This window comes from Vulpes vulpes, chromosome 12 (assembly GCF_048418805.1).
Source record: "Vulpes vulpes isolate BD-2025 chromosome 12, VulVul3, whole genome shotgun sequence".
NCBI classification, from domain to species: Eukaryota; Metazoa; Chordata; class Mammalia; order Carnivora; family Canidae; genus Vulpes; species Vulpes vulpes.
Window position 1 is genome coordinate 121,360,791 of NC_132791.1, and position 25,597 is coordinate 121,386,387.

General features: G+C 42.7%; 1 protein-coding gene across 18 annotated transcripts in view; it reads right to left on the reverse strand.

Annotated features, from left to right (window-relative positions):
- NCAM1 (neural cell adhesion molecule 1) overlaps nt 1–24,770 on the reverse strand; it is a 297,606-nt gene extending 272,836 nt beyond the window's left edge. For 12 of the 18 annotated variants that reach the window (XM_072729797.1, XM_072729796.1, XM_072729795.1 and 9 more), the window contains exon 1: nt 24,246–24,695. In XM_072729797.1, the coding sequence (XP_072585898.1) occupies nt 24,246–24,297 (52 nt within the window). In that variant the 5' untranslated portion in view covers nt 24,298–24,695. Of the gene's footprint in view, nt 1–24,245 lie in introns of all 18 variants that reach the window. The other 6 variants (XM_072729800.1, XM_072729794.1, XM_072729798.1 and 3 more) reach the window with 4 other exon arrangements.
- Between the last annotated feature and the right edge of the window lie 827 nt (nt 24,771–25,597).

Here is a 25,597-nt window from a genome sequence, read left to right on the forward strand (position 1 = left end):
GGGTGGCTCAGCAGTTGAGCGTCTGCGTTCAGCTCAGGGTGTGATCCCAGGGTCCTGGGATCAAGTCCCACATCAGGCTCCCTGCAGGGAGCCTGCTTCTCCCTCTGCCTATGTCTCTGCCTCTCTGTGTGTGTCTCTCATAAGTAAATAAATAAAATCTTTTTTAAAAAAAGTTAAGAAAAGGAAGTACACAGCAAATGGTAGCCATTGTCATTATAGCAGAACTCTTTTTTTTTTTTAATTTTTTTTATTTATTTATGATAGTCATACAGAGAGAGAGAGAGAGAGGCAGAGACACAGGTAGAGGGAGAAGCAGGCTCCATGCACCGGGAGCCCGATGTGGGATTCGATCCCGGGTCTCCAGGATCGCGCCCTGGGCCAAAGGCAGGCGCCAAACCGCTGCGCCACCCAGGGATCCCCATATAGCAGAACTCTTTGAATAGAAGAATCACTCATTTGTTGAACGATGACTGAATGAACAAATGAAAGAAGAGGGTGTGGGTAGAAGACGGTATATTTTAGCCAATGAGACTATGATAGGTTATTTATCACAGTGGCTTTCTGACTCTCTTTTGTGGAATGGGGGGAGAGGCTTTTTCCCATAAGATAGGTTTGCAGTATAGATGAGTCTTTAAAGATGAATCACAGTATCTCTCCTTTACTTAACTCCACCTCCTTATAGTATGTAACCCAACACGGCTCACTCCTCCTAACACTCCTGACACACACCCCTGGGCACACTGCCAGCTCTGCTTCCAGCCCCTCCCACCCTGGTCCAGTCCTCTTTCTGCAGATCCTTGCCCCCCACTGCTTGCTCTTCCAGGCACTCCCCACCTTCCACCCAACTTCCAGTGCCCCCACTGCCCCCCACTAGTCAACATCCCCCCTGGCTTAAACTCCTCCAAAGATTTCCCAGGGCTGCTTTCACTAGCATGTACCCCTTTCCTTTCCTTTCTTTTCTTTGTTAACATATAATGTTAAATTTGCTGTTTCAACCATTCAACCATTTGAAATTCAACCATTTCAAACATATGATTCAGTGGCATTAATGAGATTCAGTGTTGTGCAACCATCACCACTATATCCAAAATGTTTTCATCACCCCAAAAAGAAGTCCTTTACCCATTAGGCAGTAACTACCTCTACTCCCAGCTTCCTCAATCTGCTGTGAAGGATGGGGACTACTGTCTCTTTATGCATTTGCCTCTTCTAGAAATATGTAAGTGGAAATCATATGGTATTTGTCCTTTTGTGTCTGACTTGCCTCACTCACCATAATGTTTGCAGAGTCCATCCATGTTGTAGCATCTACCAGAACTTCAAATCTTTGTATGGCCAGTATTCCGCTGTACATACATACTACGTTTCATTTCTCCATTCATCTGTTGATGGACTCATGGGTTGTTTCCGCCTCTTGTCAAATGTGAATAACAGGAATGTTAGATGCTATGAACACTGGCATACGTGTATTTGTTTGAGTTCCTGTTTTCTATTATTTTGGGTATATGTTTAGTTGTGGAATTCCTGGGTCATACTGTAATTCTATGTGTAGCCTTTTGAGAAACTCCTATGCCTCTTTGATAAATATAAAAATCTCACACTTAACTTCAAGATCCTGACATGCTGCTTCCCTAACCTCCCGCCCCCGCTGGACTCTCTTCCTTGAGAATGGCTCCAAGCCTTAACCCAAATGGTAAGACCATTTGTGATCTGACCCCTCTGTCTCCCAGTCCTAACTCCTCTCCCTCCTCTCCTACGCTCTGACCATGGAGAACCAATGTGATGTACCGATGGCTATGCCTCTGCATGTGCAACCTGGCCCTTTTGTTCTCTCTTTACCTACTCTTGCTGGAAGAAACTGCTCAAGCCCTTTTGGACACTCAGGTCTCCCATGGCATCTGCTATGCACCAAGAGGGCAAAAATTATTGCCATTCTGAGTTGTTCTAAGGGATAAAACCCCCTTTGGCTGCTCTCAGCTCACACACTCTGCCATCAACCAAGCCTACACTGTATAAAAGCTCAAGAAAGTCTGAAAACAAAACTTCTTGGAATAAAACTTCAAGGTCAAACAGACTATAGTGAGTTACCCAAAGGAAGCTTCATCTATTTAGTGTAATGTAAATATGTGCTTTTCATCATTAAAACACTACAAAATACCATATTCAACATCTCCTTTGACTGCAAATGTCTCTAGGTAAGGGATTACATCTAATTTAAACCTTTTTATTATAAAATATAATATATATAGAATAACGCATAACATGAAAAACATGGCTTAATGAATTAATACGAGAAAAGTCAACTACCCACCACCTAATTCAAGAACTAGAATACTGTGAGCTCCCCAGAAGCCTTCCATATGGCTCTTTCCCATTACAACCCCTTCTTTTCCAGCAACTATCGTTAAGAGGGTCTATTTTTTTGGAAAACAGAGTTCTATCCTAGTTAGGCAACTAAAAGTTTATGAAAGAATAAAGCAAAGTTCTGGCTGTTATACATGGGATCTCATGGCATCTCATGAACAAATGTGTTGAGTGGTAGTGGGTGTTTGTGTCACAGATCTGTATTTTACACCATCTTCTCTTTCACCAACCAAAATAATTACAATTAATTTTAATTAGATGGCATAGTTTAAGTCTTTGGTAATTTTACTCTGGTTTTCATAGATTCCACTGGAGGAAAAAAAAATCTATGGTTTGCTTATTTCTTTCCAAATGACAGGATATAACAGCTCTGTGTGTACAAGTCTATGTGTGTGTATGTGTGTATGTCAGCGTTATTAAAATATAATTCACATACCATACAAATAACTCATTTTAAGTATATAATCCAATGATTTCTGGTAGATGCTCAGAGATACAACCATCACCACAATCTATTTTTATACATTTTATCATCCCAAAAAGAAATCCCTTACCTATTAGCAGTCATTTCCCATCTCAGTCCAATCTGCTAGTCCTATTTTCTGATATTATGGATTTTCCTACTCTGCACATTTCATGTAGATGGAGTCACATGTGACTTTGTGTGATCTTTTGTGACTAGCTTCTTTCGCTTACAATGTTTTCAAGGTTCATCAATGTTGTGGCACATATTAGTGCTCCATCCTTTTATTTCTCGATACTATTGCATTGTGTGGATATGCCACATTCTGTTTATCCATTCATCAGTCAATGGACATTTGGGTTGGTTGTATTTTCTCACTAAATGCTGCCATGAATATTCACGTCCAAGTTTTTATACAGATGTGTGTCTTCACACTTGGGAGGAATGAAGTTGCTGGTATGTAGGATAACTCTGTTTAAGATTGCCAGACTGTTTTGCAAAGGAGCTGAACCATTTTCCATTTCTACCAGCAGCATATGAGGGTTCCAATATTTTCACATCATTGATAACATTTGTTACTATCTGTCTTTTTGATTATAGCCACTGTAGCAAGTATGAAGCTTATCTCATTGTGGTTTTGATTTACATTTCCCTAACAGGTAATGATGTGGAGCAACTTTTCCTGTGCTTTTTGGCCAACTTCCAAAGTCTAACTCCTACCTCTGGGTTTTTCATAGATACCCTTTGTCAGATTGAGGAGGTGCTCCCTCTCCCTACTTTATTAACTTTTTAACATGAATGAGTGTTGCATTTTATCAAATGCTTTTCTGCCTTTATTGAAATGATCATGCAGTTCTTGATACCAGCTGTTTTTGTTGGTAAAAAATTTTTCATACTTATGAAATCTATGCAATGCTATAAATATGCAATGCATTTCATATTTTATTAAAGGGTTCAATTTTAAATTATTAACTATAAACTCTAAAAATCATGCCTACAACAAAAATTATGGAGAAGCATATCATTAATATATTTATTTTGGAAGAAAATTGACTATGAAATTTATCTGGGGTCTTTTTTGAATGGTAGAAACCATGGTGTGTCTGTGTGTGTATTTTTGTTTTTGTTTTCTTCTATCAGCCTAACTGCTATGGTCCTACTTTTTCCAACTACATCTTGGCTACTTCTATTCTTTTGAACAGTAACCCAAATACACACTTAAAGTCTATGGAATACTCTGCATAAGCCCAAATTAAACACAAGTTTCTACACATGAATACTTCAGAAAGCAATTCAAATAAAATGAAAATGGTATCAATCAGAGAGGATCTGTGTGCAACCATCAAACAACCAAATACATACAATATTAAAGATGGCAACAAAAAGTAGTTACATCAAGAGTCAAATATGCTTAAGCCAAGTGGTTTTTAGTAAAATCTATGTATAACCCTTTATATCAGTTAACTACCTCTAATATCCAACAAAAATCATTTACAACATTAGGCTCTGTCTCCATGATTAAACATAATCATCTTGTCAAAATGTATGTACACAGATAATGGCACCTTCCCTCTCTTGTAAAATCCAAAGTCTAACTGCAAATGCCATATACCCTGCAGAAAATTCTGAAAGATGCTAAAAACATGGAAAGGATATTAGACCAGTACAAAGTAACATCCCTCCAGACTAACTAAAGTATATATTGAGGGTTTGGAAACTATATTGGCTCACAGGGCTGGTGCCAGCTAGAGAAGTGGCTAGAATTACAAGATCAGAAAAAGGCTTCGTGAACATGTGTTCTACCGTGGAAGAAGAGAAATGTGTTGAAAGCAGCTCTCTCATCCCATGAGATCTTATGAAAAGAAAGCCTCGATAACATTAAGAACATTTCTGCTGTCTATCCTCAATGTTCATATTCAACCACTGAGTCTTAAAATACAGTGAAGCCAATACAATGACATTATATTAATGTCAAATATATCATTTAAAATCAATCTGGGGGCAAAGGCTACCTGCGAAGCGTTAACTAAATCACGTATTTTTCTCAAAAGAAAAAAATGCTACTACATAATTTACTTAGTTGTGTATCATGTATCCCCACCATAACTGTAGGACACAAATTACTGAGATTCAGGTTTTTTTGGTTCATATTTCATTATACTGAGATTTCCAACACTGCATGTAGTCCCAGAATTGCAGTTTAACTCTTTTGGATGCAAAACAAGCAGAGGTGCTTACAAAGTTATGGATCTCTACAGGAACAAGAGGAGGCACTTTCTTCTTCACCCCAGTGATTGGGATCCTGACTCACTGGGATTGCACCACACGAAATGCAGTGGCCAAAAGGGACTCTTCTTCCACAAAACACTGCACTAATTCTCCAGCATTCAGCTTTTCCACTTGAATGGAATAAAAACCCTTTTGAGAACAACAATTACAATCCCCCCATTTTTTTCTTAGGCGCACTATTGGACTCCTTAGTGCATGCACAATGCAAATAAGGCAGGCTTCCTTTCACAGAGTGATTAATATGCAAAGACAGCCTGCTTTTTTAGTAGGATGTGAAGAACCACCAACAAGCTTTTCTAAACCTAGAGGTTTCTACAATTATTTCCACTGTTTATTTTTAAACAGAAGATTACACAATAACAACCAAGCGCTTTAGCTCCAGCTTGCCAATATTTTGTAAACAATGACAAGTTAGATTTTTAAACCCTTTGTATCATATTTAAAGCTCTGGTCAACCATCGATTCTAATATATTAATTCATTCCCAAGTCTAGGAAACTCAACTTGTATGAAGCAAGATTCAAGCTCTACTTTCTTTATAAGGAACTGCATGCACTTCATTTTTAAATAGTGAATGATCTGTCTGGCATGTACCTTTTAGGAAGCTTGTACCTTTGAAGATTTACTATAAATTCCAAAATAAGACTAAGAAGTTACATTGTTATGGTACTCCCTCTGGCTTATATGTACCTTTATAAACCTGTGATTTTTCCAAATTATTGTTGAATTCAATATAAGGTTGTGTTTTGATAGAAAATTAAATGAAATCTGTTTAGTGAAGTAATGCTACAACGAAAATGGAATCTTTGCACTACAGATTATGTCCATGTGACATCTAATCTCAATAAAATAATTTAAGAAGTATTTCCAATCACACACTTCCTTGGTGATATTTTTCACCAAAATTTCCAGGAAAACGTAAAGCTACTAGATATGACATTAGACCTTGCTTCATAAACACCTCACTTGTCGCATTGTTTTTGTTTTTGCCTGGCTCCACTTAGAAATCTCATGAAGGGGGATCCCTGGGTGGCGCAGCGGTTTGGCGCCTGCCTTTGGCCCAGGGCGTGATCCTGGAGACCCGGGATCGAATCCCACGTCAGGCTCCCGGTGCATGGAGCCTGCTTCTCCCTCTGCCTGTATCTCTGCCTCTCTCTCTCTCTCTGTGTGACTATCATAAATAAATAAAAATTAAAAAAAAAATTTAAAAAAAAAAAAAAAAAAAAGAAATCTCATGAAGGGGTTCTAATCATAAAACTACCCAACATTTCCATCTAATGTTTTAAACAAACAAGAAATCATCAACTCAAACATTTTGCTCTGGGTATGAATTTTTTTAATCCATGTATTTAAATACTAAAATGTAAATTTGATTTTCATGTCCTTCTTTACAAAATCCTCAGTAGCGATAGTTTTTGTGTTTTTTTTTTTAAAGATTTATTTATTTATGATAGACATAGAGAGAGAGAGAGAGAGAGACAGAGACAGACAGAGACAGAGACACAGGAGGAGGGAGAAGCAGGCTCCACCCCGGGAGCCAGACGTGGGACTCGATCCTGGGACTCCAGTACCGCACCCTGGGCCAAAGGCAGGCGCTAAACCACTGAGCACCCAGATCCCTGTTTTTTTTTTTTTTTTTTTTAAGATTTATTTATTTATTTATGATAGACATAGAGAGAGAGAGAGAGAAGGAGTGATAGTTTTAAGATAAGATGTCAGATATGGATGAGACGATTTACAATTTAATTCCGGTAAAAATATTTCAAGAATGGATGTAGGTCAAAAGTGATTATGGCTTACATCAAACCCATTGTCTTGCCAACAGCCCTGGTCCCAGGACATGTGACCCTGTCTGCCAATGAGGAGCTGATCATGACATCTGCGTACAATCAGTCTCCCAGCACCCGGATAGATACTGCCATCATTTTAGGGACATCAGTAAATCATTCAAGATATTTTTGTTTCTTTGTGAAGTTCTAGTGTCCAACCAGTAAAAGTCACTTACACACCTAGATTCTCCAGACAGCATCAGATACACAACCAGCCCCAAATGTAATGCCACCACATTCACTGTAGGCTTACACAATTTTCTTTTGTAAAAACTTGTAAATTCTAAATGGAAAAATTTATAACAAAAAAAGAAATGATTTATTTGATCTAATAAACAGATGAAAGTAAAGACTAAATTAACAATGGAACTAATTTTAAATGTCTCACGCTGAGTTTGCTAAAAGTATGTAATTTTAAACTCATTTATCACAAACAAAAACTTTAATATTTAGAAATACGTACATAAATTATTGAAATGATTACATATATTTATAATTTATGTTTTCTGAAATATCCCCCCCAAAAATTTATTGTTATTGTACTTAAAAAAAGTAATTTAACTGCTTGATTTTGTGATAGCTATTGCACAGGGCAGCAGAAATATAACACAGAATAATGTATTGATTTACCTCCCGGTGACTTCAAAAGGATCTGTCGTAAATATCTCTAGAAAACCAAATTATAAATGATTATTTGGGTTTCTTATTTAGATACAAAATTACACTTAGATACCCAAATCAATTAATGTACAAAATGTTTATCTTCTTAAAAAAAAATCCCTGTATCTAACTTAACTGTGAAGAAGTATTTATAAACAATAAAAATATTCTTTTTATGAGAGGGGAGGAAGGGGAATGAACGGCCTGCATGACCAGTTATCTTAATTGAGTCTGACCGATAATTTAAATTCTGATTCCAGAGCCAATTTAGCTCAAAATGACCTCAAACTGTAATCTAGGGCAGTCAACGGACTCATTTTCAATCTCTTATCTTCAAAGAATACCACACGATGTCCTTTTCTTGCTTCATTATGACAGATGGCTTTCTTTAATGAAAAGTTTAAATTTTAAACATGTCATGCATAACTTTAACTTACATACACAACAGGGGAAAATCTGAGAAAGGAATAAATAACTCTTAGTTATCTTTTTCTGACATTTCAAGGTTGTCTTTGGTGTCATTCCAAAGGAATAAATATTACAAATGTAACCAAAAACAATTTAGAAAGTGGTCTAAAATTTTTTTTACAAAGCTACTGAATGCATTCATCTCGTATCCCCAACTTGCAGCCCAACTACATGGAACATTGGAGTTATTCCATAAATACTGGATTAAGTGAATGTTTCTAATAAATGTTCCTGCTACCCAACAAGGCTGGGACACAGCCATTTGCAAATGTGTTCATGAAACTGCTCTTATTCTGGTTCACAGCATCACTGCCAAGCCCTGTCTTTATATCCAAGAAATGTGGAATCTCAGGCCACCCACCCTGGAATCTTTTGAGGACTTCTTAGTTGAGAAAAGTTCTTCAAAACAGAATAAGTTCTTCACAATTGGCCCTAACTCCCTGAGTTGTCAATTCCCTTGATGTTAACATGTCAGGTCTTTGCTTCTGAAGCACCCCTGGCACACTTGCCTTTTCAAGAATTCTGCAGGCTTCTTTAAACATCAAAAATTCCATACTAAAACATGTGAGATGAAAGATTTCAAATGTGTGCTCTGGTTTATAGCAATTATGAACCCTGAGAGAGACAGGCCATTAGAGAGTTCTCACAGTCTCCTTCAAAATTAAAGCTAACAGCCCTTCTCATACCACCCCCACCCCCCTCTCATACCACTAACTTCAACTGAACACACAGGCACACAACTGTAAGCCACAGGAGGGTGGGAGCCATGTTCTCTCATCCTGGGTTCTTCTTCACTCCAGGAAGAGACTGAATTTGTATTAGCTAAAGAGATTAAATCACAGGGAATTTGTTCTTGGGGATGCTAGGTGCTGTTGAGGGTAGAAGTGCCTCAGTGAAAATAGATCCTTCCAATGAAATCTCAACTAGTGGATAAAATACTTCCAAACCATTCAGCTCAGAGAGAAACAATAGCTGGACTTTTACACCACTGGCTACAAAATACTGGACTCTCTTCAACTGACCAGCCCAAGAGAAAATGCTGGTACTAATGAGTGGATGTGAACATCCCTCACCCAATGGATCAGCCTTAGTGAAGCTCATTCACAGAGATTCCCCACAGCTTTTCATTGGCTCACCCCCGGTTATTAACAGACAGCTAAGGACCATTATAATTTGAGAAATGAAATGAAACAATATGAAACACAAGAGGAAATGCTAAAATAGAATAAAGGGGAATTCAGAGGATAAAGAGAGAATAAAGGAAGCAAGAAAACTTTTCTAAAATACTCAGAGATATAAAAGACACTCAGACAATGAAACAGAACTCTCAGACATTACAAATACGTTAGCAAAATAGAAAATTCAATATAAAATGGGTAAGAAGCTGACAAAACCTCCTAAAAGTAAAAGGTGGAGGATTGGAGGGACAAAGAAATGAATGATAGGAGAGAAAAGACAAAAAAAAAAAAAAAAAGAATTAGAGCCATCTAACATCTGAATAAGAGCTCCAGGAAAAAAAAGAGAAAATGGAGATATGAAAATATCATGTAAATAATGTAGGAACATTTCCCAGCACAGAAAAACATGAATTTGCAGGCCAAAATGGCCCACTAAGAACCTACCCCCATAAATAAAAATAGACCTACAACAAGCCCTTAGAACACTGCAGACAAAGGGAAGATCCTAAGATTTTCTTGAGGAGAAATAAACAATTTTCATGCAAAATATCAGAAATCAGAAGGCACTAGACTTCACAAATGTAACAGTGAATGCTAGAAAACATGGAGCAACACCTTCGAAATTCTTGGAAACAATGTCCAATCTAGAGAAGCGTATACCAGGCAAAATATAAATTAACTGCTACAAGCCTAGAAAACCAACGGTCAAGACTGAAGAATGAGAGTAAGGTCTAGGATATACATCCCCTAAGATGAAAGAAAATAGTCATGTTTGAACATAGTGAGAGGGAATTTACACACCAGTCTGAGAACTGACAATGAATTAATGATAGGTTTATAGAAAACTATGCAAAGGGGACCCCTGAGTGGCTCAGCGGTTTGGCACCTGCCTTTGGCCTAGGGCGTGGTCCTGGAGTCCAGGGATCCGAGTCTCACATCAGGGTCCCTGCACGAAGCCTGCTTCTCCCTCTGTCTATGTCTCTGCCCCTCTCTCTCTCTCTCTCATGAATAAATAAATAAAATCTTTTTTTAAAAAAAAGAAAGAAAACTATGCAAAGGAAAACTGAGCCATCATAAACTTCAGGAAAGACAGAAAGTTATATAAGAAAGAAAATAAAACCATATAATTGCTCAAGGCTTAGTTGTGATTAATATTTGCATGGTCATAATAATGTAAATGTTAAATATTATTTAAATCAAAAATAGAGAAAATTATTATACTGGGAGGTTGGGTAAAGGAAATAAGGCAGTAGAGAGTGTGTAAGAGGAAAAAGTCAATGAATAACACCTAAAACTGAGAAAGTAAGAAAGATATTACAGAGATTTAAAAAAAATATAGAAACATCTAAATATAGTAGAATGAGTAGAAAGTGGTTGCTTCGGGGGAATCAATAAGGGAGGAATAAGAAGGGGTAGTAAAAGTTGGGCCAGGAGACTAATATTTTGTGTTTGGAGTTTTATAAAATGATTTAATTTTTCAAACAATGTGGACATGTCATTTAAAATTTAAATTTTAAAGAAAAATTAAATGTAAGCATGAGGAATGACAACCAATTAATTCCAATTGCTTGAATAGTTAGGGTCTTTAATTTCAATATACACTTACTACACCTTAGTAGAGAAGAGAGAAACTGGCTGACACAACCTCTCTTAATGATAAGTAAATAGCTATGGAATTCAGATCAAGCTGAGAAGCTGTATGTAACAAGGTCATTCTATAAGAATGAAACATGAAATCTCCTTTGTCCTAAATCCTTGGGGATTAGAATGTCTCATGACTGAATTTTCCATATGAGTAACACTATTTATATTACCTCTTTCATTCCAATTTACCACCGGTAAAGACAATGGTATCTATATTTATGTTTGTTTTATGTTTGCAACTATACAGAAACTCCTTGAAATCATACCTCCTTCAGTACCTAGCACAAAGCTGAACATGAAACACACATGCTCCATAAACTAATCCAATATTAAGTGTCGCCTGCTGCTTGAATGGGCCATAGCTGGCTCTTCCAAATGAGGTTTAATTATGAATACCCATTATTTATGCTGCACTGTGTTATAACAATCCCTTGGTATTCTGTGATATACAGAGCTTTCTTTTTAATTGAATACTAAATAAAAGGCTAGACTGACTTTTTTTTTTTGTTCCTGAATCCACTTTTCATAATTTTCCTATCCATTGAAGTTATTACACCTTACTATCAGTGTACCTGTACCTAGTAGTCATGTTTCCTTGATTCTAATCTGAGGAAATTAATTAAGAGTATATGCATTCTTTCCGGGGGGAAAAAAAAGGGGGGGGCTAAAGGGCTTCCCTATCCATCCAGTGCATACAGTTAAATGCATGGACTTTGGGATATCCATTTTGGCTATCCAGAGGCATCTTTCCCTTACTTCTTCATTTTCTCCCTTATTCTTCATGTTTCATATTCCAAAGATTTAAGGTTGCCAGACAAATGACTTCCAGATTAATGAAGTGTCACCAATATGATCTTTAGCAGCAACCATTATTTAAGTACACTAAATTTTATGGCTCTACCATTATAGTGAATTGACAGGTTTAAGATTAACCATATGCAAATAGAAAGAAGAATCTATATAAACCAATGTATTTTTAAAATTTCTACTTTTCTTAAAACCAAGACCTACTAGACTTTGCTTCCACTGGAGTTGAAACAGCTAGGCCATCAGTCATGGTGTTTCTAACTGAGCTGCAATCCATAGTGATCCTGAACTCTCAGAGAATGAAAACTAAATGGGAAAAAATGTGATTCTAATTATAATCAATACTTAAATCCAACACTAATTGTACACCGCTTCACTGTGAACTTTAACAGAAAAAGGGAAAATGGGAAAAAAATGACTCAGCTTACTACATGCCAGACAGTTGCATAAATTACCTCATTTGGTCCTCACAATAACCCTATTAAGGGGGGTATTATTATTCCTGTTTCACAGAGAAATAAACTGAGCATTGGAAAGATAAAAATAACTGGTTCAAGGTCATGGAAAGCAGGAGAGCCACCCTACAGGACACCAAGTTTGATGTCAAAGGCCCCCAAGTATGCTACAGTATGCTCTGCTCTACAACACCAAAAGGAGATACTAAATTAAGAAAGAAAGATAGGTTGTATTATAACTCAGATCAAAGAGCTCCCATTGGATTTGCATCTGCTCATGCCCCTGACAGCAGGTCTTCAAGGTTTCCAAGTTGTACCCTGAATCCAGTTCTCATACAGCAACTACAGCTTAACTAGCGATTGGCAGCATGTCACAGGACGGACCCTCACAGGAGCACTATGAATAAAAGAACATCAGTAATCAGTCACACCCATGTCCACTCCTTTGCTGATCTGATAAAAACAATGCATCCAATATGTAACATATTGAACAAACTTCAAAAGATTTTGCTATCTACAAACCTTTTTCAAAGGTATAGAATAAAGGTATGATTATCATGGGCAATGATGCAAGACAACAAAGCTGTCTAAAATTTATCACCAGCCATGATAAATGAAATCCCTGGGGAGAAAACCCTCTTAACATTATTCACTTCCTTTCGGATGAACCCATCCCATTGTCCTTTGCAAGGTTTGCTCATCGCCTGGCTCTTTTCCTTTGTGCAGATACAAGCGCTCAGATGGCCCCCCAGTGTGAAGCCTTTCCCCCATCCCAACACCCCATTCTTCCCTTTTTTGTGGCCAAGTATCCTGGATGTCTGCTCCTCCTCAGTCTTTGAGAACGTGAATTTCACTGTCCAACTAAAATTCTCTAAGATCCCCACTCTCCTCTGAAACAAATCTAAAGTTTCTACTTGCACCTCATCCTCCTTACACGCATAACCCACATTAAGTACTACTGCGCTCTTTTTAATACAGTATTTGTTTTGTGATCTGAAGATAAAGTAATATATGCTCATTAGGGAAAACTCAGATGGTATAAAGAATGTGTCTTCTTCCAATCTTAAGGAGTGAAAGGAATTTAAAAAAAAATCAGTATTCCATATACCATTTGTTCCCAACTTTTGTCCACTTAACATCATTCCTCTCTAACAGAGGCATTCACACCATTAGGCTCTGCCCCCTCCCTTTTGTTCAAAACCGTCTTCCGAATTATGGACAAGATGCCATTCTAAACGCTGCATAAATACTACAATAAAATCCTTCTGGTTGTGATGAAGAGTCCACAATGCACTGACTGTAACCCATGGTATTTTCTCTCCACTGAAAGGGGATAAAAATATAGACTACTGTGACCCCTCAGTATTCTTGGCCCCCCTGGCTGGGATCCCTGCAGCTTCCTCTCAAACACACAACAGGTAAACTACCTCACCCACACTTCCCATCTGCAAAGGGAAACCCTTACTATAAAGCCTCCAGCTCTTCTCACTGCGCTGGGAAGAGTTCTCCAACCGCCCCTGCTGCCCAGGTAATCTTTACTCTGCTTCTGAAATCCTAGCCACGTATCTGGCTTGAGATGCTACCTGGCATTCCCATTTGTCTTTCCATTCTCCACTCTAGAGTAGGCTTTCCCAGGTCAAGGTATTGCACTGTTCAGTTAGGGGGTTTTGTTTTACACCCACAGTTAAGAGACTGCATAGATGCTCAGTAAGTATTTCTGCTGTCACTGCTTCTCCCTCTGCCTCAAACCCATTAGATCTCTGTCCTACACCTTCTCTGCACCACAGATTGGTTTAGCCTCTGTCTAGTCCCACAATATCTATGACATTACTCTGATCTGAGCCCTAATTAGACATGTTTTCCATCACAACTGGGTCAACCAAAGTTCCACAAAATAACACTTACCCTTGTTACAGAAGATACACATACTCTCTTTTCTACTGTTTCATTTCCTCTTTCCTCCACTTTTCCCTTCTTCCTTACTCTTCTTCTTTTTCTCCTTTTTTAAATTTTTTTTTATTCATTTATGATAGTCACAGAGAGAGAGAGAGAGGCAGAGACATAGGCAGAGGGAGAAGCAGGCTCCATGCACTGGGAGCCCGATGTGGGATTCGATCCCGGGTCTCCAGGATCGCGCCCTGGGCCAAAGGCAGGCGCCAAACCACTGCACCACCCAGGGATCCCCTTTTTCTCCTTTTTTAAATATTGGTGGAAGTTTACCTAGAAGGTAAAACACAAGATACCAAGATGCCCAATTTTTTTCTAAAGTCTCATAAGTCTTTTAAAAAAAAAAAAAAGATTTTATTTATTTATTCATGAGAGACACGGAGAGAGAGACAGAGACATAGGCAGAGGGAGAAGCAGACTCCCTGTGGGGAGCCCGATGCAGGACTCGATCCCAGGACCCTGTGACCATGCCCTGAGCCGAAGACAGGTGCTCAACTACTGAGTCACCCAGGTATCCCAACCTCATATGTTTTTGCTGAGGTCCATCTTTCATTCAAGGTAACCCCTTTCCTCAGTCTCCCCGTCACACTGATAAGTTCCATGATTTCATTCCCTTGGGTTTGCAACTTAAGACTTTTTTTCTCTCCCATCACCTCCCATTTTGGACCACCATCTCCCCTAGCTGCTTGCTCATCACTAACATTTCAGCTGTGTGCCTTTTTTATCCTTATCCAAAACCACTACAAGTATATCTTGCCAAGATTATCTGTTTTACAAACTATATCACCATTGGGTTCCTTTAACAAGCCCCTCTGGAACCATAAATATTTGATTTTTATAAAATTTTCTAAAATTTGACTTTTGTGTTGCAAAAATCCTTTTCCTAACCCGCTATTTTGTCCAACCACTAGAGTAGCTGCTACAGAAAGAAACATTCTCTCCAAGTACTGTGATGATCCCTACCAGTCTGCTCCTACTTCTCTCCTGCTAATTCATAGCTACCATCAAACACAGAGCCCAGCAAGGCATTTGTTTCAGTGTTATCACCGAATATATTCTTGACTATTTTGGAAAAAATTTCTCCAACATCCTTCTTTTGTCTAACACTAAAGATTTTAACAAGACCTGACCCAATATCCAGCCTGCTTTCACTGCTCTTCCAGACCAATTCTCTAGTTAGACTCATCCTGTCCTATAGAGAAATGGGTCCTCCCCTCTCCTTATTTATCCTCACGCCCGTGGGGGTCCACACAAATCACTAACTTGTTCACACCTTCTTGGATATTAAAATCAGTCAAGAGGAATCCCTGGGTGGCTCAGCGGTTTGGCGCTGAGAATTCTTTGGGGAATCCCACGTCGGGCTCCCGATGCATGGGGCCTGCTTCTCCCTCTGCCTATGTCTCTGCCTCTCTCTCTCTCTCTGTGTGACTATCATAAATAAATAAAAATTTTAAAAAAATTAAAAGCTTGGACATTTTAAATAAATAAATAAATAAAATAAAATCAGCCAAGATGAATTTTTGTCTTTCTTAACAACTTTTACAATATTTGTCTCCCTCTTTTAGGCACTGATTCATACAGTACCTTTCATGATTTCCTAACAGTGTAAACTGTTTCTTCCCCAACCATCTGAAAGCCTCTGCAGGACCAGTATAGTATTCTTAAATTTATTTTCTTTTCCCCCTCAGCCTCCAGCACAGAACTTGGCATATCATATTCACAATACACATATTTTGTAAACATTTCAAAGAAAATCTCCATTCAAGATGAACTTTAAAAAAAGAAAAAAAAAGCAAATACAGGGCAGCCCGGGTGGCTCAGCGGTTTAGTGCAGCCTCCAGCCCAGGGTGTGATCCTGGGGACCCGGGATCGAGTCCCACGTCGGGCTCCTTGAATGGAGCCTGCTTCTCCCTCTGCCTGTGTCTCTGCCTCTCTCTTTCTCTCTCTCTCTCTCTCTCTATCTTTCATGAATAAACAAAATCTTTAAAAAAATAAAAATAAAAAGCAAACGTAGCATTTATTTATTTTTATTTAGAGAGAGAGAATGGGAGCAGAAGAAAAGGCAGAGGGAGAAGGAGACAGAGAATCTTTAGCAGGCTTCATGCCCAGCACAGAGCCCAACTGGGCACCATGATCTCACGACCCTGAGATCATGACCTGAGCGGAAATCAGGAATCAGATACTTAACCGACTAAGCCACCCAAGCACCACTCAAAATGAACTTTTTTTTTTTTTAAGATTTTATTTATTCACGAGAGAGAGAGAGAGAGAGAGAGAGAGAGAGAGAGAGAAGCACTGGCAAAGGCAGAGGGGGAAGCAGGCTCCCTGCAAGGAGCCTGATGTGGGACTCGATCTCCTGACTCCAGGATCACGCCCTGAGCCAAAGGCAGATGCTCAACCGCTGAGCCACCCGGGTGTCCCTCAAGATGAACTTTTTTAAAGCACATATCGAGTGCTTACTGCATATTACTTGATTTATGTATGAGATTTTATTAAAGTTCCCCAAAGCCCACAAGGGCATTCTACAGATGGGGAGGCAGGCCAAGAAGTGCAGCAATGTGCAGAATGTCACCAACAGTGAGTGGACTCAACCTAGACTTGTCAGACCCCAAAGCTCTTGGTTGGCCCCTCCACCGACTCACTCCTCCCTCACTTCTGGCAGACAACAAGCAAACTCACATTCTGATGCTATGTGATTCAAATTATCTTCACTTCAAGAACAGGATGCGATGCAGCCAACTAATGCAGGTTATGGTTCCAGCTTCACTCGTGCAAGTCACTTACCCTTCTCAGGCCCAGCTTCTATATGAAGACCTAACACAATGTGGCCTTACAGAGCACCCCGCTCATCTCTGTCTACTCTTCCCCAAGTCCCCACACAGCATCGCTGGGTGTACTCCTCTCTCAAACACTGTGGACTGAAGGCAAACTAGTTCGTGCCCCATGCCCAACGCAAGAGGCCCAAGCAGAGTTAATTGCTTTCCTTTCTCGTGCTCCAATGGCATTCGATTCATGTCTCTATTTATAAGTCTAGTATGTTTATCTCCCACACTGGATGGTAAGCTCTAGAGGCAGGAGCATAGCTTACTCGACTTTATAATCCGAAACCCAGAACAATTCCTGAAGCAACTTGGCCCTTCTCAAGATTTCAGGAAAGTTTGCTGAATTAATTCAAGAATATATGCTGTGATTCTGTGTTTATTGAATTAAGAAGTCAATCAACCATGCCTTAAATGAGAATACCATCTGTCCTTCTTCTTTCACAGGGTTCTTTAAATGTCACCTCCTCACCCACCCTGACCATGCAGTCAAAGGTGATCCCCCCAATAATCTCTCATGCAGTCTGCTCCTTTCCTTAGCTTTTATCGGGGATTATAAATATACGTGTGTGTTACATTTTTAGTGTCTGTATTCCTGCACACTTAGACTGGAAGTTCCATGAAGACAGAGATGATACACGTTTACCGCTGGATTCTCAGAACGAGGCACTCAATAAATATTTAGTGAACAAATGATATGAAGATTAAGTGATATAACACCTATCAGAATTCTGGGACTGGATAATGATGATTAAGACACAATTACTAATATTATCAGTGCAGTTTCTCTCCTCTTCGATAGCTGAAGCACAGTCTGAGCCTCTTCTCCAATACAGCATATGCCTTTTAGTTGGCAAAACTACTTCCTGCCCTGCCAGTAGGGCACTTATGTCTGACTCATTTGAATAATAATAGCAATTACTTTATTTTATTCCAGATAGTAATTTACAAAAATATAAGCAGTGAGAAATATTAAATCACCTCAGGTCTCACTTAGGATTCTCTATAAAATAAAGGTCAAATAGCTTCTTCTTTCCAAAAATAGCTTTGATTTCGATGTAGATTCTGATCTTCAAAGCACAAAACAACCTTTATGAGATACATGCTTAACAAACCGGAACGATGAGCCTATATTCTCAAGCAAGTGGACCCAAGCAGACCAGGACATAGTCGCTAACACAGGGTCAGATGCTTTCAGGGCCCCCACACTGCACAGGCGCCTTCCAAGGGACTATGGGATGGGGACCTGCTCATGTGTTCTCATGGTCATTTACATTCTAAGAGTTTTGTATTTTCCTTAGAGAGGGCCCTCACAACTGATCAACCCTTGTGCTTATGGCTTTCAGCCTTATAATGAGATCACTTTTCTAACATATTCACAACCAACATGACAATGCAGGCATATATAACAAGATTTTTTCAAAGTCAAGTTCTAATCACTGAAGTCATGTTCTCATGATATTCTTTAAGTCCTTCTGAAAAGAGCACTATGTCTGAGTATTACTTTTTTTCTAGATCCAGATACATCTTTCTTTCTCATTAATAAATAGGGCTTGCATGCACTGAAGTCCAATGATCTCTAAAATATTCACAACTCTAACATGGAGGCATGACTAATTTTGCCATTTTGCAGAAGGAGAAACTGACGCTTGGGGAAGTTAAATGGCTCACCCAAGACTGGATAGTGAAATAAGGGGTTTGTGTGGCTGGGCTTCCAACCTGGGGCTGCAGGCCACTCTTATTCTCTATGCAGTGCTCCCCTCCAACTTCCTTGACAGCAGAAAGTATGTCATCCCAGTCCTTTGTCATTCCCCGCAGAGATGATGATAAAAAGCTAGCACTCGGTAAATATATTTGATCAACTGTTTAAGAGAATACCTAATGTAACACAATCTCACACACCGTGACATTACTCTGAATATTCCTAAATGATGAGGTAATCAGACACCAAAGGCTTCTCGCATATGATCTCAGGAATGACACAGAGAGAAAACAGGGCCAGATGTTGCCAGTGTTTGCTGTCACAAATCAGAAAGTCCTGAGTGAGAATAGAGAGTAGAATACAGGTCACACAGAAGCCTTTCAAGTCCCATCAGTGATGTAGTCTTTGAATTCAAAGGAAAACATATTTACATCTATCTGGGAGAAAAAGAATGCATAATAGGTTTATTAAAACCTTATTTTCAGAAACACAGATACTCAAGATAGAGCAAATGGTTTAACCTTCAGCATAGTCCTCTCGGAGGACCTCCAGAGCTTGGGAGCTAAATTAATTCTGCAGGAAAGGAGAAGTGTGTCATCCTAACTGAATACAGTTAACTCAGTGGCTGTGCGTAGACTCGGCCTAAAAGTGTCTTAACTGTCATGTACTGAAACTGCCTGAAAGGCTGCCATTTGGCACTCAGGCCAATACCAAAAGGCAATGCTCCTAATGAGCATCTTCAGCTGAGAGACAGCATTTCAACACCGTGAAGTGAATGGGCATAATGGCTCTACTGGCGATGCCAAATAATTTACATCCCTTTACATCAGCGAATGGTTTTAAGGTTTGGCACCAAGAGTTAATATTAATAATGGCAAGAGGCAAAGGTGACATGACTGTGACCTTCGGATGGACTTCTGGGTTTTATTGCCCTACAGTAGTGAGCACATCTATCTGGATTATTGGTAACAGGCTCGCTAGGATTGTTTTCCATATAGTGATGACTCTGGGCCTCACAGACACCTAACCCTTAGGATTCAGAGGCGTCTCTGGGCATTACCGTCTCGCTGAAAGGCTGTCTTATACAGTATTGCTCAGAGACCTACTATTTTAAGACACGTATAAAACTCTCTTCTGAATTTTACTCATTTCTTTCTTTTTTAACTAAAGGGACCTTAACCTTAGTCTTTTTTTAACTCAAAACTCAAGTAGTCACTTACTACATAGCCAGTTGATTCATGGTTCCAATTTTGTCTAATTTGTAACCCATTTTTAAGACCAGTAAAACAGTATTTGCAATTTGCTGCCATTTCTTTTAGAGTTCCAGATGTTTCTTAGCCTATATATTTGTTAGATCACTAAACTGAGGAATTATCAGTTATGGAAACTACATTAAAATATTTATCTTGACACCATAAAACATTTGTGTGCTCCAAAACTCAGTACTTAAATAGCACTGGAGAGTCTTTTGCAAACGCCTTTGTCTAAGGCTGCCTCTTCCCAGAAGACTGATGATGGCAGGTGCGGTCCCTTCTCCCCCTCCCTGCCAATTGGTTCTGCTCTCCATCCCCGCAAACCCAAGATGGGCAGGGAAAGTTCAAACCGTTCTTTAGCAACAGGTAGTCAATCACTTATTTCGCACCAAGACAGGAAGGATTGTCTGTAAAATATCTTTGGAGGTCTGCCAGTAGCACTGAAGTCACTTTCTGTCTGGAGAGCAGCCACAGTCCCTTAACTCTGGAGACGTAAATATGGGGAATTCATCAAACTCATTTTAAATAGAGTCTTTGTCACCTTAAAAAATGTAAGTGGTTGGATCAGGAATTCCAAAGTCCCTATTTCAAACGGTGTAAAGTTTGCAAGACGCTGCCTATAATTTAAGAAACTGAGTTCCGTAGCAAACAAAAACATCTGTCATGCCCAAAGATTAGGTTTTGAATGAGAAAATGGTGCTATTTATTTTGAAAGGCAATTAAGATCTTGTTCCCTGTGACAGAAAAATACAGATACAGATTACTTACATTAAATTACATATTACCGATCTGAAGTAGTCAATTAGTGATGAATGTATTCCGAAGGGAAGCGCTATGCGAAACTCAGAATTTGGGGGCTCCCTGTGACTAATTGCTCTCTCTTATCACTGCCCTTGTGACCATACTCCTATACCATAAATTTAGGGGTTTGGGAGCATTTTTGCAAATAATGACTTCCTTCATTCTTGTACTATCAAGTTCAAGAAACAGTCAACAGTTCGGTCAATGAATTCTTAATCAATCAGCATAGAGACTTGGATGAACCTTCTTTACTGAACAAGAATACATACCCTGCTATTTTCTGCTATTGCAGTATTATTTTTTTGTTTTAAATTGACCCTGGGTAAATTTCATCAAGTTTAATCTGCTGGGGGGAAAAAGAGGGGAGGCTTCTTGAAAAACTGACTTTTCAAAAAAATGTAAATTTTTGGACTACTGAAAACAGCATCATTGGTAGATCTCTAGAACCGCCACAGCAGGAAGAGTGATTCAGAAACTATCAAATAAAGGACAGGCCACACTTCCACAACGTCGGGATTATATTCTCTTTGTGTTTCACTCTGTTGAATTTTAAATAAATTCCGAGTTATTTTCAGTATTTTAACATATGCTAATATTTGTTGACAGAAAATTAACTTTTTGGCTTTAAGACAGAGTCATGAAAGTTTTTCCACATTCTTCAATACGACTATATTACATTCAGTTGCAGCTTTGTTCAGAAACACACATTTCTGACCTTAAAATGAAAATTAACAGGCAAAAAATACAGCTCAGCATGCTTGTACCGACAGCAAACTCGGCTGAAACACGTCTCGATAATTCATTTAGTGAGGAATATTATACGTACTTATATCCATGCTAGCTGGCTTTTGTAAGGTAGCAAAGCTGCCCTTTGTTCTTAATCCAGTGCTATCTTGTTAGAAACCCAGTCCTATTCATTCCTTCACTCTGGCAAGTAAAACTGGCAGAGGACTGTAAAATTGTCAAAGAAACGGGACTTAACCATTCCAGATCAGATCCTTTTTGCACAAAACATCCCAAATTGCTGTTAGAATAGGCTCAAATTTGCTAAGTAATTCCACAACCTTGCACTTCATTCCTGAAGAGCAAAAGACACCAAAATGACAGGGGCTGCAGGCCCGGTTCGTGTCGCGCTAATAAGGTTAGCGCACCTTGTATGCAAATCTCCATATGCACCGTGTGGAGTGCGGAGGCCCAACCACCATTGTCCCTGGAGATGATACGACATTTGAGGCCAATATAATAATAATTATTACTACTATAATTATTATTACGTAGACACATATACATGTTTGTGTGCATGTGCGTGTATATATATATAACATTGTTTTTATTTTCGCCCTGACCCTCTGGCTTGAAGTCTTCCTTTTTTTTTTTTTTTTTTTTTAAAGCCACGGTATTATGGAGAATTTAATGGAATATTATTTCTCTTCCAAAAACCGTTCAACTTCTTTTGTTAAGCATCCGTGGGTGCGTTTCGTGTTGCGCCCTCCGGGTCCTCGTGGGTCCCGGGGCCGGGGCTGAGGCCGCTCCCCTACCGGGGACCCCGGCCGGGTGCCGCCTTGCAGCGCAGCCCCACGTCCCGGCCCGGGCTCCCGGGCGCGACCAGCCCGCGCCGCCGCCAGGCCCGACCCCGAGGGGGCACCCGCCCCTAAGGCCCCCAACGGCCGGGTCTCCGCGGCCACGCCCCCACCCCGCGGGGAGGCGGCCCCGGCGGCACCGCCGAGGAGGGCACGCCCCGGGCGACCCCGGCCAGGGGCAGGGGCCCAGCCGTGCGCCCCGCCCCCAGCTTCGCCCCCAGCTTCGCCCCCGGCCCGAGCCGCGCTCGGCGCACGCGCGTCGGTGGGCCCAGCCCCGCTGCCCTGGCGGCGGACGCGCTCGGGCCGGGACCGGCGGGGGCGCGGGCGGGGGCGCGGGTGGGCGCGGGTGGGCGCGCGGGGCGGCCCGGCCTCTCGGGGACACCCGGACTCCGTCTTCCTCCCTCCGGGCCGCGGGGCCGCCGGCGGGGCGGGGCGGGGCGGGGCTTCTCCCGGCGGGGCCGAGCGCGACCGTTAGGCTGGGACACCGGGAGCCGGTCCTGGCAGCTCGGGGCCGCCACCCGCGCCGCATACGAGCGTCCCGCGGCTTCCCGCCCAGCCAGCCCCGCTCTGATTGGCCGCCGGGGGAGAGGGACCCGAGCTGGCCGGAGGCGGCGGCCCGGGCTGCTCCCGTGCGGCCCGGAGAGGGCCCGGCCCGCGCCCCCCACCCGCGGCGGCGTCCAGGGCGGTCCCCGCGAGGCACCTGGCAGCAGCCCCCGCGCCCCGGCACCGCCCCGCCCGGCCCCCTGCGGCCCCCTGCGGCCCCCGCTCCCTTTCCTGCCCCTCCCCGACGGTCCACGCCGGAGCGCGAGTCCCTGGGCGGGGCGGGGCGGGGGAGCAGCCGGAGGGGAGTGTGGGCGCGCACTGAAGAATCTCCCGGGGAGGCCGGGACGGGAACACCCCACGGGTGGCGCCACGGCCCTCCCTCCCGGCCGCCCGGGGTGTCTGGGCGGCGCGCAGCCCCCGCCACCCGCGGCAGCATCCCTCGGCCGTCGCCCCCTCCGCTCCCTATTGTTCGCACTTTGCACGGATCGGGAACCTCGCCCGAAGAAAGGGGGCTGGGGCGAGGTGCTGCGGGCGGCTACCTGCCATTCTGCTCGCGCACCGTGCAACGCGGGGCTGGCGGCGCGGCGCGGCGCGTGTGAAGGCGAAGGCGAGGGCGCACACGCGCGCACACACGCGCACACGCGCGCACACGCCAGGCGGCCCGATCACGCCCTCCTCGCCCTCCGCCCCTCCGCACTTCCTCCTGTCAAAACGCGGCGCTCGGCCCTCCCATCCCTCCGCGCTCCCGGCCGAGAGCAGGCTTTGCAAGTAACCAGCGATTTGGCAAATGAAAAACTAACGTCATATCGACGGGGGTGCAACAACGGCCACACAGCCCCGCGGTTCTGCCCATTTCGCCCCGTTTTGCAAACCGTTATTCAGTGTGGGGCGGGGGGGGCGGGGGGGGGCTGGGCGCGAAGGCGGCGAGCCCCACTTTATTAGAGCCGCGGAAATAACGATGGGGCGGCTGCCCCCGCCTTATTGTTCACTCCTGTCACCCCGAGCCGCGGCACCCCCGCCCCCCGCCCGCCCCCCGCCCGCCGCGGGAAGGAGCGCTGCCCGGCACCCGCGGCGTCCCCGGAGGGTCCCCGGAGCGTCCCCGGAGCGTCCCCGGAGCGGACGGCTCGGCTGCCCGCGCCCCGGCACACAAAGTGGGAAGGGCGGGCGCGCTGCAGGCGGGGGCGGGGGCGGAGGCGGAGGCGCGGCGGGCGCTCGCAGCGCTGGGGGCAGCCCGGGTCCGGCGCGGCCCGGGGGAGCGCGGGGTCCGGCGGGGCGGCCAGGGCGACGCGCTCCTTCCCCGGGCCCGGCGACAGCGACCGCCCTTAGCATCCCCCGTAAAGCCACCCCCAAATAACAGTGTCCTCGGGGGAAGGGGGAAGGAGGGGGAAGGGGAAGGGGGCCACCAGGACAGCGGACGGGGAACCATCGTAATTTCAAAATGTACCTGCAGTTCCCAGGAAAAACAAAGTCCAGATGAGATCCTTAGTTTGCAGCATTGTAACCTGCGGGCTGGGAGGGATGTTCTGGCCGCGGCAAATTCTGTGCCCCCCGCCCCTTGCAGAGAGTGTGGACGGCGGCGGAGCAACAGACCTACGGGCAGACAATTGCCAGGCTGAGTACGATTATTTTTGCAGAATTGTTTCCTGCCAGCGGCTGCCGAGCTGCGTTCACGCGCTGAGCGGAGAATGAGTGACAGTCCCAGCCTCAGCACACTCGCAACTCGGAGATCCTTGCGCTGGCCCGGGTTCGCTTTGATGGAACTGGGGATGGGAGCGGGGGGCGGGGGGCGGGGGTGAGAACCTCACTGTGTCCTTCCACCACGCCGGCCACAAATAGTGCCGAACATCAAGGAGGTACGGGAGACAGGGGAGGCAGATGCGGCCGCCTGCAAAACGCGGCCTGGAGCCGCCGGAGGAGCCGGGCTCGTTCACACGCAGCCTTCCAGGCAGAGCTGGGATTTCTTCTTTTCACACTTCTCCCCCACGCCTCCGCGGTGTCTCCTGCCATCCAGCCTTCCTTAATCGGGAGGGCGGATATGTTAATAACTAGTAAATAATAAAAGCAAAATCTGAGGTTTGATTAGGTTTTCAAAGTTGTCGCATCTCTCCATTTGGATCCTAAGACCATGGAAACGCAAGGATAGCTAGCCTAGGATTGATTGATTTATTTTTTTTCTCTAAGTGCAGGAAATTAGAAATTTGGAGGGGGATGGAGATAGATTGCTGTTGCAGGATTTTGCTGTGGTTTTGTTTGTTTGTTTGTTTGTTTGTTTGTAACTGGCTATGAAGTTTAGTCTCCCACAGAGTGGCAACAGATCTCAGGGGAGAGGAGGGTGGGAAGCTACTTAAGTTGGAAGAAAACGCAGATGTTTAGAAGGGATTTCCAGAAACAACCGGAGGAAATGTTCTCTTGTTTATGAATGCTGAAATCTGTAGTCTCTTTATGAAGATCCCTGAGCCTTTTACGTAGGTCTTTAGAGGCAAGATATTAGATAATAATTTTTTTTCTTATCATGGTGCAGAACCTCAATTCTTAAAGATATTAATGTAGGATATCCCTGGGGTACGCACAAAGGGTTTCACTTCATCTTACAGCTGTATTTTACACAGAGGAGGGTGGGGGAGCAGGGGGGAAATAAACATGTCTCAGCACCTGAGCAAGCCTTGAGGGTTTAAGAAACAAAAGCTGAGGAAGAATCAGGAGCACAAAATGTTCTAGATGCTGGATTAGCCTATTAGCCCAGCGCAGTGACACCCTCCCAGAGGAAGTCGGCCACCTTCAAAGCACCAATACACT